At 35.3% G+C, this 17,355-nt stretch overlaps 1 protein-coding gene across 1 annotated transcript; it reads left to right on the top strand.

The window, feature by feature from the left end:
* The first annotated feature begins 14,333 nt into the window (after positions 1-14,333).
* LOC125209557 (G-type lectin S-receptor-like serine/threonine-protein kinase At4g27290) lies at positions 14,334-17,187 on the top strand. The gene is made up of 6 exons (XM_089068996.1): positions 14,334-15,739; positions 15,831-15,948; positions 16,022-16,229; positions 16,305-16,542; positions 16,629-16,779; positions 16,862-17,187. Exons 1-6 carry the CDS (start codon positions 14,337-14,339, stop codon positions 17,165-17,167), a joined length of 2,424 nt encoding a protein of 807 aa, XP_088925122.1. The 5' UTR covers positions 14,334-14,336; the 3' UTR covers positions 17,168-17,187.
* The last annotated feature ends 168 nt before the right edge of the window (positions 17,188-17,355 follow it).

Consider the following 17,355-nt stretch of genomic DNA (forward strand, 5'->3'; position numbering starts at 1 on the left):
GCTTATCTTGGGACGGAGGGAGTACTTCTCTAATCTCACTCTAAGGGCAATAACAATAAAGGCTCTTCTTCGTAGTCCATCTCAGAACCTATCTCCATTTTTTTCTGCCACGTCAGCAGGTCCATTCCAGAGCCTATCTCCATGCAATGAAAAGCTCATCCCAGAGCCTATCTCAGAGTATATCTCATTTCATTTCAAAAATTAAAAAAAGCATTCATATCTGAATAATATAAATAAAATTACATAATAAATTCATTCTTCAATGTATTACAATATTGAAAAACAAAATACAAGAAACAAATTTAAATGAAACATCAACCCTTCCGTGACCAAAGTTCTTCAATCATATCACGTTGGAGTGCATGATGGGCTTCGGCTTGGCGCATGTCAACGTATGCCGATCCTCGGCAAAGTAATCCGCGAACAGCCGATCGTGAGCTTTGACGTGGTTACGGGGAATCGTCCGACGACGCCGGATTGGCCTAGGGACTGCCGCCTGCTCCCGTTCCCGCCGTTGTTGTTCAGCAATCTCCGCTACGCGCTCCCATATCTGGACAATGATGGGGTTGCTCTCGCCGACGTCGGAATCGGAATTTGAATCCAAATTGTGGGTGAAATTAAACATTTCTTGTGAGAAAAATTGTGAAGTAAAGCATGTGGGTGTGTGAAATGAAGAGGATTGAGGTATTTATATAGGAGAAGAAAATTAAAAAATTAATTAAAAAAAAATAGGAAAATCGGCTCCGTCATCGGCCCGAGCCTCCGCAATGGAGGCCTATCGCGGGCCGATATGGGCATCGGCTTGGCCGATTTATCGGCGGAAGGGCAGAGGCGAAGGGGAAGGGAGATGGGCCCCCTCCCTACAATGGTGACCCATGGAAGGCGATGGAGGGGCCGATCTATCGGCTCTGGGGAATGGCCCCCATTGCTAATGCCCTAAGTGAAGAAGAAGAGTTATCTTTGACATCAATCTTAAGGATTTAAGAAGAAGAGTTAAATAATAAAAATAAGTTATACTATGAACAAAAGTGAGAAGAGTCTATAAGAAAAATAAATATGGCAGTATATCTCCATTTGAAATAATTATAGCATTTAGAGATGCCCAAGGTTATATTGACATATTTTATATAGTATGTTGACATTTCTGCTTGTACGAAAAAATTAAAAGATTTTGATTTTCTTTTCAAATTTTGACGTCGGAACTGTTAGGATTGGTATACTGAAAAGCATATTTCTAGCATGTTGCACGGATAGAATTGCTTGTATACAATAAACTCTACAATCCACTTTTAACCCAAGGCGAGAAGAAGTAATTTTATCGCATTGATGTTTGTTTGTGCATTTATAAGATGTTTCTCAAACATTCAAATGTATAAGAAACAAATAAGTTTAATTCTTCTATATAGTAGACTAGTCGTGAACGATGTTCACAGAAGGTGACGCAGTCGGTTCTTTTTAGAAGAGAAATAGAATTTCACAACCTAGATAGGCTTTGGCTACCTATCGTGAAAGGTTGCAGTGTCAGTCCGCATGTTTCCTTACCTTAGTAAATAAACGACACTAGTGTGGTATAGCACTGAAGGATCTAACGGCTGAGATAAGTTTTTCTTGCTATTTACTGAAAGACGAGGTCTCGGTGATTGTTATTTCTTAATCATTGTTGATATAACATTGAGCATACGATATTGATTATGCACTACTTTAATTTATCATATGGTGCGGATTTTTCGTAATCCAAGAATCCTGATATCTTGGGTAGTGGTGATCAATGTCTAGAGGTGCTAGTATTGTTATTGCAATGAATCATGTGCTGGAAGAGTCCAGTTTGATAATATCCTCAAGAGGTGTTCGAAAAAGGTTTTATTATTCAGAAACCCGACCGGTTGGAATTTATTCCAGAATAATAAATAAAGATTTTGAACTAGACAACTCTTGGAAAAAGATTTAAATTAATTAAAGTCAAATAGCAAACTTAAATTAATTAATGGATATCTATACATATATAAAAGGCGAGTTTTGGCCGTAATTTGATATATTTAGAAGTTATGGGATGAATTTGAATTATTATAAAATATGTAACTCTCATGAATATTTATTTAAATATTTTAATGCTTTGACTAATCTTTAAATAGGATAATGAGCATTTAACAAATTTTGTAACCTCTATTCTCTTAATTTTATAATTTATGATGTTTTAATTTCATGATTTCTCATATTCTAATTTTGTGCCTATAAAAAGCATAGAGTTGTAGATGAATTACACATTCACCATTCTCTCTCAAGCTCTCAACATTTTATTGTATATTTTAGAGTATTGCTCAATTTTTGGAACTCCGTCAAGTTCATCGGTGCCAGCGGGTTTGAGAAGTTATACACGTTAGGAGGAAGACGTTTCATCTTTGGGGATAATACGTCAATTCGAAAGTACTAACCGTGATGTACTTTGTCGTGCGGAAAGAGGGTTTTTCTCAACTAGACTTATAGTTCGGTTTATTTTATAATTTTCGTTGTAATTTCCATTTCATTTTTTTTATTGCAATAGTTAGAGTACTGCGTGTATATGGTTCGAGAATTCTATGCTAATATTTTTTACAATTCTTAGAGATGGAAGAATTGTAACATCCTTAACTCAAACAAGCATAATGTTTATCTTCATCTTTACACAATTTATTATTTTACATATTTATATTCCAACTTGTGCTGTAATTATATTATATGGTGTCTCAAAAATAATATTTTATGACTTATGATGAATTAATAAGTGATGCATAATATGTATATTTGCAATGAGATAATTAAACCTTTCAAAATAGAGTTGATCAAACAATTAGTTGTTCAAACAAAATAAAATAGTTTACAACCAAATTTTGGTTTACTAATAATACTATTGTTGAAATTAGGATTTGGCACTTAATTATTCCGGGATACAACTGATTTTCTATAGAGAATCTAATTATCTTATATATAGGTGATCAACTAAGTAAAATATATACTTATATTAAATATATTTTACAAAAAGAAAATTTGCAGCATTGAGAATTGTAAAGTAGCATAAAAAATAATATAGATTTTTCATATTCCAACAAGCCACGTTTAAAAGTACAATAAATAAAGGTAAACGTTCCAACATTCAAAGGGCTATCATTATTCATTAATATAATAGTGTTAATTCAACCAATTAAAGTAATATTTTTTGTATAGTTTATCATTTGAATTTTTTTATGTTCATAGTTTTGACATTTTGAATATTATGAGTTATTGATTTATTATTTTGTTAAAAGTGTGATATACATTATTTTTAGTTGAGAAATATGAAGGATTGTTTTAAACATATTTTTTAAATGTGTCTAACGCTTGATATAGTCTCTTCATCGTTGTCCAAATAATTGTGTCTACCTTGATTCCATTTCAAATATGTCTAATTTTATGTTTTTAAGTGTAAAATGCATCGAGGAGCATATATTTATTGAATTTTTATTATATGTATATTTTTCTATTTTTAAATTTTATATAGTTATATTTTCATATTTTAATTAATCAATTAACAATTTAAAAATATGTGATAAAAAAAATATTTTATCGTGCATCGCACGTGGGTTAACACTAGTTTATATCTTAAACACGAGAAATAATAAATTAAAGAGGTAAAGCCCGGATTACTCGTAATTTGGGATTGGATGGACAGTCAATATTATTATGCTATAGTGGATGATAATAATATTCTGTTTGAACTTGTATTAAATTGGGGTTCAATTTAATTAGTAAAAGTCCAACAGGTTTGTCTCAAATCCAACCTCATGGATCCCTGATCTGGCCCATCATAACTCTATATAAAGGAGACTAAATAGAAGACTAATCTAATGAATTTAAATCATTAATTTCGTGCTCCCTCTCTCTCCAGAGTAGACGGAATTTTCCTTTCCCTTCTGTTGGGAATTCTGTCTTCTGTTTAGTCGAGTCCTTTTGATTCTGACAAGCTTTGTCCACTCAAAGGTCAGATTCTGAGTTCGAGATACAGATTAGAAGATTTGTGGTTGAGTACGAAGAACATCATGTGGAGAAGGCGCAAGCAACCGTCGATTCTTCGGAGAATCTGTTCGGTGACCCTAATCCGTAGGAATTCATGAATTAGGGTTTTGATTCCTTATTTGTGAATTATATGTGTTCTAGCATGCAATTGATTGTTTAACATGTGATAAATTGATCCCATAATCTGTCAAATAGATCCATATGTATGATTTATTTGTAAATGCATGAGTTCCGCTGTGTAAGGGGCACCAATCCCCAACATGAACATATGCATGTATGATATCGTTGGAATCCTTATGAAATTATCTTTAATTTGATATATGTTATATGAATTTAAAGTTTTGGGATTTCTTTTAAAAGTTAGTTATAACTAAACATATGGTTAATTGACATTAATACCCCTATTGATATTTTTTGGAATTAATCCTATGGCCTTATTGACGTTTTTCGTTGATCGTATTGACATTTAGGGATTAATGATCTAAGCCTTTAATTTGAATATCTAATGGCTATTATTTAGTTGTAGGTAGCAATTAAGTTATGAGTTAGGAATATAACACTCCCCGTACTATATAAATATAGTTCTTAAATCAATATACGAAGAGTAATAAATAAGTGTATAAATTTAAATACTTCATGAAAAAGAATTTAATTTTATAACATATAGTATTGAACAAAATTCAAGAAATATAAAATCTAGATTAGAATTTAGACATAATAATAATAATAGAACTCAACATCTAACTTGAACTCTAATTATTTAAAAAGGATAAATTATATAATTCTCTACTATTATTTAAAACTAGTATCTCCCCCGTACTATGCACGGCAAATAAAATTTTTTAAAATATATATTATTATATTTTTGTAATTTAGAATTTATATGTTTGATGCTAATAACAATTTAATTAAATAGAAATGTTGGTATAATAATAAGTGTGAAAATAAAATAAAAATATAATAAACTAAATCACAATTAATAATTATAATTTCGATTTAGAGTAATATAAGTAAAATTTAAACCCAATTATGCAGTTTAAGTTCAGAGCATGATTATAATATTTGAAATTATAGTAATATTAAAACAACAAAGATGCATATTAAACAGAAATATTTTGATATATACTACTACCTACTTACTACAAAAACATTATTCAATTTTAGCAATGCATAGTGCAATTCAATACCAAAAACACCCTCGATATGAAATTAGTACCCCTAATATACAATATGTAATAATCATAGAAAAATTACAATAACGAACTATATATTAAATAAATAATTAAATAAAAATATAATCTACATTCATATTTCATCAAATTCAAAAATATAATTTATTAAATTAAACAAATAAATTTATTACATTAATCCAATACATCACATAAATCAACAAGCGTTTGTTACATCTATTATGTTTCATAAAAAAATAATGTGTAAACTTTTCACTTATATATAATGGGACCAACTAATTGGAAAGCCATTACTAATAAACAATTTAGGCTAAAATGTCCACCTCAGACTTCTCTTCTCATCCAATACGACTCAATCTTATCTTTTCCCCCAACCTCTTCTGGCCAACTCCACCTATCTCCAGTACCCTTGATCTTCACCGGTTGTCTCCTGCACTTTCCTTGTCCTACACTGGCACCATCTTCTCCATCAGCCAATATGCCTTCACTACATGTAGAATTTCAAATTATAATCAACTATACATTGTATATTGCAATTTGAACAAATATTTATTATTGAAGGCTTAATCATACCGGAAAATATGTTTTCAATTGCCCTTGGAGATGCTCTTATCCATCGGATTAAACCACTACTCATACTGTTTCTCATCTACAAAAAAAAGGATCTCCATTCATAGTCTTCAATCACCGCCTTATCTTATTATCTCCTTTTTTCCTACCCGCTCTCTCCCCGGAGAAACACGCTTTTGATTAATAGAATTGGTTTTTGTAGAAATTTTCCGTGTCCATATACCAAACAATCTATTCCAATTTATTTATGGAGACACCAAGTCAGAGAATTGTGCATAAGAAATTCATCCTCATTAATGTGTGATCTTGAGGCTCACCAGAGAAGAGCAAAGAAGAGGAAAATAATGAGGAAAGTAATCAAAGCATGAGCACTTCCATCAGTTGTCGATAACTATCAAACTCGGAGAATGAACTGGAAATAATTTCACATCGACAAAGAGGCAAAAACCTAACCTTCTCGCCCGAATGATCTTGAGCTACCAAATCGATTGCACTACATAAAAGTATTCAATGTAGTTTCTTCTTTTTTGTCAACATTACGTGAAAGAAAATACTTATAGGAAGATTTCATGTGCTCCACTACTCCACTATACCAACTACATAGCAATTACATATACTTACTATGATTTATGATTACGAAGTCTTTATTTCATTTTATTTTATTATAATATTCATAATGACAGTTTTATAAATATCTCCAAAATTCTCATTTTATATATTTATAGATTATAGATTCCAATTATACGAACATTACAATATACTGTCAGCCCAAAATTTAAATTTAAAAGATACTAACATTACAATATATTTAGAGCCCAAACTAAAGTCCAATTGTTTACATACATTAAAAATTTTCCTCCATTTCTTCTCTAGCGCCGCTTTCCGAAGCTGCTCGACGTTAGCTGCGTTGCTGCAGCAGGGAAGTTCCATGCTACCAGCAGCACCCACGACGGAGGGCGGAAGGCGACAGAGTCGCGCAGGCGGCAAGGCCGCGAGTCAGACTCCACCCCAGCCTCAATGGTTTCGTCGCCTGCGTTGCCGGCAACCTCCTTCACCACAACCGGCCCTGTTGTGGTGTGGAGTTCAAGATTTGGTTTGATTCAAATTTCATCACCTTCAAAGATTATTTTTTTTTATCGTTTTATTGTAATATTCTTCATGGAACTTATAGTGGTATTTATAAAAATTTCAGTCTTGTTGGGAAATCTATTGTTTGCATTGGAAAGCCATTTGGTTGGCTCAATATATTGGAAGACTCAAAACAAAGAAAGAAAATAAAGTATTATACTCCTTCGGTCTCATAATAGATGTCACACTTTTCTTTTTAGTTTATACCACAAAAGATATCATATTTCATTTTTTGAAAAAAGTTTCTCTCACTTTAATATAAATATATTATTTTCTATTTCCACTTAATACACAAAACAACACCTTCTAAAATTTCGTGTCAATACCCAAGTGTGACATCTACTATGGGACGGAGGAAGTATTTCCCTAAGTTATTACACAGTCAGCTTCTCATTTTTCCTCCAAAAAGAGTACCAATGTCTTTTCAATAAACTGACTACAAAGAATAGGCTTTAAGGATCAAAATTGGCTACAAAGGGAAATTTGAAAAAGGGTCAAAATTTGGATACAAATGTAGCTATGAAAAGATGGTCTAACATCTTCCCTTATCAACTTAAACTCTATGTAAACTTAGGCAGACGAGGAACAAGTTCTAGAAACATATACATGCATGCAGATAAATCACACAAGAAAGAATTAATTATCAAATCTCTCATGATATAAAGATGATTCAAGACGAACAAACAATTCAGTAATTATGCACCTTTTCACCGAACTAAGAAGAATTAATGTGAATGGATTTTACCATAAGAATTCTCGTGATCTTGATGAAGAAAACAAAGATTTGGGATTTCTCATAGTGCAATTATCTCTAATCTTGGATATAAAGTGCTAGAGGAGGTCGCTTGAGAAACAACTGGCGCCGACATTTGGTCAAAATTGGAGTCATTATACGTGACAAAGTCACTGGTAAATCGTATGTATATGAAGCATAGATTGTACTCATTCTGAATAATTTGATGGTGCATAATTTGTATTGTGGCATGGAAAATTAGGTTATTATTAGAAATAGAACGCCATCAGCTAAAAAATTCGGACACGGCATTGCTTATTAAAGATTCATTGTGCTTATATAAAATTGAATAAGGAATTAATAAAATCTATATCTATATCTATATCTATATCTATATCTATATAATATATAAAAGGGAAGTTTTGGGGGTATTTTGGTATATAATATATAAAAGGGGAGTTTTGAGGGTATTTTGGGAAATGAAAAGGGAGTTATTGGGGTATTTAGGGAAATGCCAAATAGAGTAAGAATTATATAGTAAATCGGCTTGGCATTAATTACCAAATAAAGGGTAGTTATTTTACAAGGGTTATGTGCATACTACACCATGCTCAATGAGCTTTCTCACTCAAATTTATGGCTATAAATATAATATGTCATAGGCAAGCGGATAAACATGTGAATTCTTGAAGCAACTCCAACGAACTTCACAAAAGAGGTAGTGCAACTTTATCCAACAAACTTCACAAATTTTGTTACTGCATCTTGATTGTATTTTTCTAATTCTTGCTACTGATATCAATATCTTAACTATTTTCAGGTTCATGCACGGATTCCTACTGCCTAAATTAAGGAGATAACATTGCTTAACAGCCTTGATTATATCATAGTAAGTTAAGCAAGTGAAATATTTTTTTCTTCTTTACTAGAAATGGAGAAAGTGGACATGATAAGGTTTTGAAAAATAAATTGAATATTCATCTCCATAAATGAAGGTTGTGAGAAAATATATCTCACAGTAAACATTGCTTAGATGAATATTGATTTATGTATATAGATGCTATGTAGAATTCGGAAGTAAAGATGAGTGGTGTTGGTGGTGCTATATTTTGTAATTTTGTTTCTCATTCGCCATCCCCCGCAAGTTTTTTCTGGCAATTATGATGGAGGCGTTGGATTCTTCTTTAGGGTTGATATATGTGTACAATTTTTGTTCATTTACTATAGGTTTATATTATTCTGTGGTGGCCCATTATGTATTTCTAATATTAATTTTTATATCGATTATTAATGACATGTTTTATAGTTTATTTTATTCTCTATCTAATTATGAATAATTTGTATCATAGTAATAAGGAGAGTTTGTTTTTCCTATGATCTAAGTAACAATACGTGACCAAATAGTTTTTGAATTTAAACATTTTTTCTCACTCAAATTTTTATTCATATAACATAATTTATTTATAAATTGAACAATATTGGTTACTTTTGTTAGATATCACAATTTTTAACTTTTTTGCATATGTAACCTATATTTGATTATTCAATTAAATTGATAAAAAAAATTATTAACAATATTTATGTTATTCAAGTATAAATAAAATTAAATACGGAGTAAGATATTTTGATCATAAAAATTGAATTTAAATAAAAATATGGTGATAAAGATATATAATAATTTTAGACAATTATTCTATTTATAAAGTCACTATGGTTATACATATTAATAACGATAATAAATATATGGTATTTTGAATTTAAGTAAAATTAATACTATGTTTGCAAGTGTATACATAGTTAGTTAGTTATTTTTATTTTGTGCGCAGATATTATTTTATTTTTATAAATTTGAGAAAGTTAATATCTGTGCGAATGCACAGGTGTTACACTAGTGAACATAAAAATGGAGTAATTGTAGAAAATGAATGACAATTCACTTACTTGATAAAAAATTAGAAAACTGAATAGAATTAATAATTTTTAATTGATTCCATTTATATATTCAATAACTAAAGAGTCACATTTTGTCATTTTGATTCTTCCACAATAAACATCACATTTCATTTTTACCATAAATAGCAAGAAGGTTCCACATTCTACTAAACTCACTTCACTCATATTTTTCTGCATAATGGTATCATGACACGTATATTTGATGTTTATAATTATCACTATGTTTATAATTATATTTATCACTGTAATTTTTTCAATAGTTGATATCATAATTAAATTAATTTCAGAATAAATAGGAGAAAAACAAAGAAAAGTACTCCCTCCATTTCATAAAAGATGTCTTACTTTTCTTTTTGGTTTGTCCCATTAAAGATGACACATTTCCTTTTTCCAAAAAAATTCTCTCTATCATAGATATAAATATTATATTTTCTCTTTCCATTTAACACACAAAACAAAATCACCTAAAATCTCGTGTCGTCCCACAAATGTGACATCTTTTGTGGGACTGCGGGAGTATATAATTTAATTAATACAAGAAAAGTTATTTAAATTATAAATTTTATTAAATAAATATTCATTCAAAATATCTTTTAAATTCAAAGTTATTAGTATAAGAGCATTCCCAATGGAGGTGGCGAATTCTCGGCGATAAATCGCCGGTTATCGCCGAATTATCGCCGGCCATTGTGGCGAAGTCGGCGATAATTCGGCGATAATGTTGCCGTTGCTTCGCCGAGTGGCGTTCTAACGCCGGATTATCGCCGAGCGATCGCCGGCCACTGTGGCGACGCTCGGCGATAATCGGCGATAATTAAAATTTTTTTTTTTTTTTTTTGAACCCAACGGCTATTTTACATTCCACCCCTATAAATATTTCCTCCACTTCCTCCATTCATCACCCACAATCTTCATTCTCTCCATTTTCAATCTCTTCTCCCAATCTTCAATTTTCATCAAAATTATGAGCTTTTGGAAGAAAAGTTCCCGATCGGGTAAGGATAAGGGTAAGGGGAAAGAGTCGAGTTCACAAATTCCCAACACGGATGAAGCAAACGAGCAGTGGATGCAGTCGTTGTTGGCGATGGGTTCTCCTCCCGGCCAACTTCCATACGGGGGTCCGTCTCCTTTGCAGACTCCTCCGGCGCGGAGACTTTCTCCGTACTTCAACTCTGCCGGCAGAATGCCCTTTCCAGCCGACGATGTGTATCGGCCCCAGTTCGACACCCCCGGATCAACCCCAGGCGACCAAGAATCTCAGGCCGCGACACTGAGCGCGGAGGACTTCGAGGTGGAAGAAACGCCCACCGAGCCGCCTTCTAGGAGCGGGAGGGGGAAGGCGCCGGCGTCGTCGGCTGCGACTGATACGGGTTCCGATGAGAGGCCGAAGCGGGTAAGGACTACTTACACTCTGCAAGAGTCCGAGCTGATAGCCGACTGCTGGGCGGACACGTCACAGGACGCGGAGCGCAGCAACTACCAGACTGAGATCATATTCTGGGAGCGGATTGCCGCGAAGTACAGGAGCCACAAGACTGCCTCAATGAAGGACCATGGCAGCGAGGCGATCCGTCGGCATTGGGAGCGCCTCATGAGGGACTGCGGGCACTTCAACGGTATTTATTCTAACTTGATGACTCACATGACGAGTGGCCAGAACGAGCACATGGTCCGAGATGAGGCCATCCGGATGTATAGTAGCCAGTACTTGTCGACGAAGGGCTTCAAGTATTGGAACATCTACGATAAGCTGAAGGATCTCCCCAAATTCCGGACGGGAATGCACGACGCGCTGCACGGGAAATCGGTGCGCTCGCGACTTAGCGTTTCGGAGAGCGAGGGGAGCGCGGCCCACATCGACTTGAGTGGGGATGGTCCGCACGAGCGCCCGGAGGGAGTGAAGAAGGCGAAGGGGAGGCGGAAGGGGAAGGGCGCAACGTCGGAAGTCGCGTCGGAATCCGTCATCGACTTAGAAAAAGCCACTTATTCGAGCAATGTCGCCAATCTGACCCAGATGTACACGCTGTACTTCACCGGCGGCGGGACCCCTGAAGAAAAGGCGGCCCTCTGGAAATGCATCCAACACCTGCAGAGTACGCTGGGGCTCGATCCCGACGCCCCTCCGGCCCCTCCGTCTTAGATTTTTTTTTTTTAAATCTTTGTTTATTTGCGTTTTTTATTTGTAGTTTTTTTTTTCTCGTTGTATTATATTTTCCAATGATTAATACAACGATGAATTGTTCATTATTAGTCTATTTATTAAATACATTTGTAGGGAAAATTAAATAATATAAAAAATAATGATGTAAAAATGAAATGTTGAGTTAGGGAGAAATAAGGGAGAAATAAGGGAGAAACCAATGTAGCACTTGGCTAAAAACTGGGGATAAATTTTGGTGCTGATGTGGCGCTGATGTGGCAGGAGTTAGGGAGAAATAAGGGAGTTTTTAGGGAACTCCATTGGGAGTGCTCTAAGTACCTAATGAAAAAAAAATAAAAATAAAAATACCTATTGAAATAAAATGCATTAATACAACATTCTATAACATACAAAAAATTGTACAAGGATCTAATGAAATAAAATATAGTACTCCCTCCGTTTCACCATAAGCAAGAAGCTTCTTTTTTATACGCGTTTTAGAAAAATTATACTCCATCCATCCTACTTTAGCAGTCCCAGATAGTTTAATCTTTCCCGCATTAGAAGTCACATTTAGAATGTTCCATAAACAGTAATGGCCTCACATTTCACTAACATTTTAATATAAAAGTAATAGTAGTATATAAAAATGGGATCCACTATCATTTTTCATCAATTTTTTTCTTTATGTTTCTTAAAACTCATGCACAACTCAACTGAGATTGCTAAAATGGGACGAATGGAGTATAAAATAGTTGAGGTTGAGAAAATATAAAGTAAGGGAGATATTAATGTAGAAACGTCTTAACTGCATTATTCTCTCTCTTACTTTACATTTTCTGCACTTTAACTATTTTATACTCCCTCCGTTTCTTCATAGTTGAGGCGGAACTTTTCGGCACGGAGTTTTAGAAATGAATGTTGAGTGTGTTAAATAAATAGATAAAAAAATAAGAGAGAGGAAAGGTAGAGAGAATAAAGTAAGAGAGAGTAAAGTAAGAAAGAGGAAAAAGTTACCATATAAGGAAACGACTCAACTATGAAGAAACTTCCCGAAATGGTAAAATGACTCAACTATGAAGAAATGAAGGGAGTATCATTTTTCCAAAATGAGTGCAAAAATGAAGAACATCGCTTATGGTGGGACGGAAGAAATATTAATATAAAAATCTTCATATACGTTTTGCCTTTTCTTTTATCTTTTTAATTTAACTCTTTGTTTTCATACTTATTCCTCATTTTAATCTTTACATATCAATTTTTAAAATTTTGTGTTTAAATTATACTCCCTCCGTTCCATAGAAATATGTCATATTTCCTTTTCGGTCCGTCCTACAGAAATAGTCCATCTCCATTTATGATAACCTTTTTTCTTCTTCTCTTTTACTTTATCATTTATGGTCCCACCACCCACTACACAATTTCAACTACTTTTTCTTCCCCTCTCTTACTTTACCAATTACACATTAAAATTCGTGCCAATTCTAAAGGGTCTTATATCTATGGGACGGAGATAGTACATTAAAATGTACTCCTTCCGCTACGTCCCAAGGAAGATGACCTTTTCTTTGGGTGGCACGAGATTTTACGTAGGTTTTTTGCGTGTGTTGAGTAGATGGAATTAAAGTAAGAAAAAGAATGAAATAAAAATAAACATATTTTTATTTTTAGTAATGAGTGGATCATCTTCGGTGGGACGGAAAGAGTATCACGCTACACAACTTTGGCATTTGGGTTGGCCGACTGTCATGAGCTATGTGGTGATTGGATTTTTTATTTTCTCATTAGTAAATTGAATTGTGAAACAAAATTTTGTGGAGGTTTAACGAAGTCATCTTGGCATGACTGGAAATTATCTAAATAAAGAGACTTAATTAGACAAGGTTGATTTTTAATAATAGACGTCTAATATGCTCTTCTGACTTTTTCTAGAAATATAAAATAGAATAAATGTCATTTTCCACTTCAGCTTCACTTTAGCTAAAATAACCATTTGCCCAGCAGCCTCTAATACTTGACTAATCACCTCCACAACCGGATAATTGACCGACATTCTTAAATAGACAAGATTAAGAAATTTTAACAGAAACCCCCTCCATATGTTCTAGGTATCAACTGATGTGAGTGGGTACGGTATACCGTGTCAAAAACTGCAATACGACAAAATATCATACTAATACCATACCAATTTTAGGTTTACCGAATTCAGTATACAGAAATTCGGTATGATTAATTTTTGATACCGTTACCTTAGCGTTATTGCGGTATACCAAAAAATTGGTATTTTCAGTATTTTTTGGATACGGTAAGTACAATATTTCGTTATTTTTCCCCACTCTAGTTCCTATAATGTTCCCTTAAATAAAGGGTCTCATTAGTTGATTAATTACAAAGTATTCGAAGTCAATAATGACAATAATAATATTCCACACTAAAACTCGACCCTATAGCGCTTACGTTAGCTCCATCAGACTTGGACCATCACATAAACAAATTTACAAGTTACAGGTTGTTTATTGCGATATAAATATGAATGATGAACTAAACTACCTTTTGCTAAATCTTAATCCAATCTGGATTAGAAAAAGCAAATATGAGAAGCAGCAGCAGATTTTACCTCAGTCTGTTTGTATTCACAGCATGTGTATTCTCCACACAAACATCAGACACCATTAATGCGTCCCAAACCGTGAGCGACAGCAGCGATGACAGGCTCGTCTCATCAACGGGGGCCTTCGCCTTGGGGTTTTTCAGCCCCGGGAGCTCCAAGAACCGCTACATCGGCATATGGTACAACAAGATCGAAGAAAAGACCGTGGTGTGGGTCGCCAACCGAGACAACCCACTCATCGACCGGTCAGGCAGGCTCCTAGTCATCCAACCCGGCCGTCTCCTTCTCCTCAACGCTACTAATGCTACTATCTGGTCTGCCAACATATCAACCACCACTGCACAGGCTCCACTCGCGCGTTTACTCGACACAGGGAATCTCGTCGTGACAGATGCAAACGGTGCAAACGACTTCATCTGGCAGAGCTTCGACTATCCAACCGATACTTTCTTACCAGGCATGAAGCTTGGTAGGAACTTCGCCACGGGCCATGAGACCTACATCGCGTCTTCCAAGAACAGCGACGACCCTGCAACGGGGGGATTCACGTACCACTGCGATCCCAGTGGCTACCCGCAGACTGTGATCAAACAGGGCTCCTCTGTCCGGTTCAAGACAGGGCCGTGGAATGGTGTCCGGTTCAGCGGGAGCCAGAACCTGGTGAAGAACTCAATTTTCTCGTTTGGCGTTGTGATCAACGAAGACGATGTTTACTATCACTACAACCTCCTCAACGACTCTGTTTACATGAGGTTTACGCTGAGCGAGAGTGGGGTTGGGCAGAGGTGGCTTTGGTCGTATGAAACCCGAAGCTGGATACTCTATCTTACCATTCCCAGTGATAACTGTGACATTTATAGAGTTTGTGGTGCTTATGGTGTTTGCAATACTAAAACTACGCCTGATTGTTCGTGCTTGGATAATTTCGAGGATGGTGGGGATTCTTCGAATGGATGCACTAGAAGAACCGCATTGAACTGCCAAGAAGGAGACGGTTTTCTAAAGTACTCTGGTGTCAAGTTACCAGACACGGAGCGTGCCATGGCTAATGCGACTATGAGTCTCCAAGAATGCAGGGTTGCTTGCGCCACAAATTGCTCGTGTACAGCCTACGCGTCTCTGGATATTAGCAATGGTGAAACTGGATGTCTACGCTGGTTTGGTGACCTTGTCGACATGAGAGATATATCTCCTGGACAAGATATCTACATTAGAATGGCTAAATCCGAATTAGGCTCGGGTAGTAGGAAAAGGAAAGTACTCGTTGTCGCGCTATCAGTGGTGATGGGAATTCTTGTGCTGGGACTGAGCATTTTGCTGTATTCCCAGAAAAGAAAGAAGCAGAATCATCAGCTGCAAGAAAGTGGTAAGACAGAACATGAGTAGTTATTTTGTGTTGACTAATGCAGTAGTGTTGTTTTTGTTATTTATAACCTTTCCATTCCTCACTGCAGAGATGGATACCAATTATCCTAGTGAGAGCCATGAGGAGCTAGAGCTACCAATGTATGATTTATCCACAATAATAAAAGCTACTGATGATTTTTCAGCCAACAATAAGCTCGGGGAGGGTGGATTTGGACCGGTGTATAAGGTAAAGACATAATACCTTTTCTACAACTTGAGCACAAAACTTTAGCAGACTAAATGTTTTATGTTTATACTAGGGAGTGCTGGAGGGACAGGAAGTTGCTATGAAACGACTATCAAAAACGTCCGTTCAAGGACAAAATGAGTTTAAGAATGAAGTAATCTGTATTGCAAAACTTCAGCACCGAAATCTAGTGAGGCTTCTAGGATGTTGCATTCAAGGCGAAGAACGGATACTTCTCTACGAGTACATGACCAACAAAAGTCTCGACTTAATACTTTTCGGTAAGATATTTCCACATTTAGCGTCCACCTCAATTTCTCTGGCATTGTAGCGTATTTTGTTAGCTTATTTTGCAGATCAAGTAAAGAAAAAGATGCTAGATTGGCCGAGGCGCTTTAATATTATTAATGGTATTGCTCGGGGGCTTATGTACCTTCATCAAGATTCTCGTCTCAGAGTAATCCATAGAGACCTCAAAGCTAGCAATATATTACTAGATTCGGATATGAATCCCAAAATATCAGACTTTGGTCTTGCAAGAACATTTGGAGGCAACGAGACAGGTGCCAACACAAGCCGAGTAGTAGGGACATAGTAAGTATATGATCCTTACAACGTGATACCTCAAAATGCCATTTTACTGCCTTCTCTCTGATGCCATTGTGAACATTTTCTTGCAGTGGATACATGTCCCCAGAGTATGCTGTAGACGGCATGTTTTCAGTGAAATCAGATGTGTTTAGCTTTGGCGTACTGGTGCTTGAAATCATCAGTGGCAAGAGAAACAGAGGATTCACTCTGATAGATCACCGCCACAACCTTCTTGGACACGTAAGTATTCTACCTCGTTGCTGTCTTTATTTGGAATGGAAATTACCTTTTAATAACACTGTATGAGCTAATGCAACAACAGGCATGGATGCTTTACAAAGAAGAAAGGTCACTTGAATTAGTCGACAAATGTGTGGAATATTCAAGTTATATATCTCAGATTGTGCGATCAATCCATGTCGGTCTTTTGTGCGTGCAAGAACAGACAGAAGAGAGGCCAAACATGTCTTCAGTGGTTCTGATGCTCAATAATGATGGGGTGCTGCCTGAATCCAAACATCCCGGCTTCTTCACTGGAAGAGATGTAAAAGCGAATGAAACTTCCCATAGCTCCAACACTGCAAGTTCCGGTAATGCAATGACCATATCGTTGTTAGAGGCTCGTTAACAAATTCAATGAAGAGTTATAGATTGCAAACATTTTTTAGAGTACATCCTGATGCAAAAGGGAAAGCTATAAGGTGTTATCAACATATTTGGCATATCTAAATCAATTATCTGAAACCTGATATCAGCTAAATTTTTGTTCTAGCTAATAGAAATTCCCAGAGAAGAGACTGAGTTATTTTCATTAGA

This window comes from Salvia hispanica, chromosome 3 (genome assembly GCF_029641045.1).
Source record: "Salvia hispanica isolate PSC_SH4W2 chromosome 3, Shi_PSC_v1, whole genome shotgun sequence".
NCBI lineage: Eukaryota > Viridiplantae > Streptophyta > Magnoliopsida > Lamiales > Lamiaceae > Salvia > Salvia hispanica.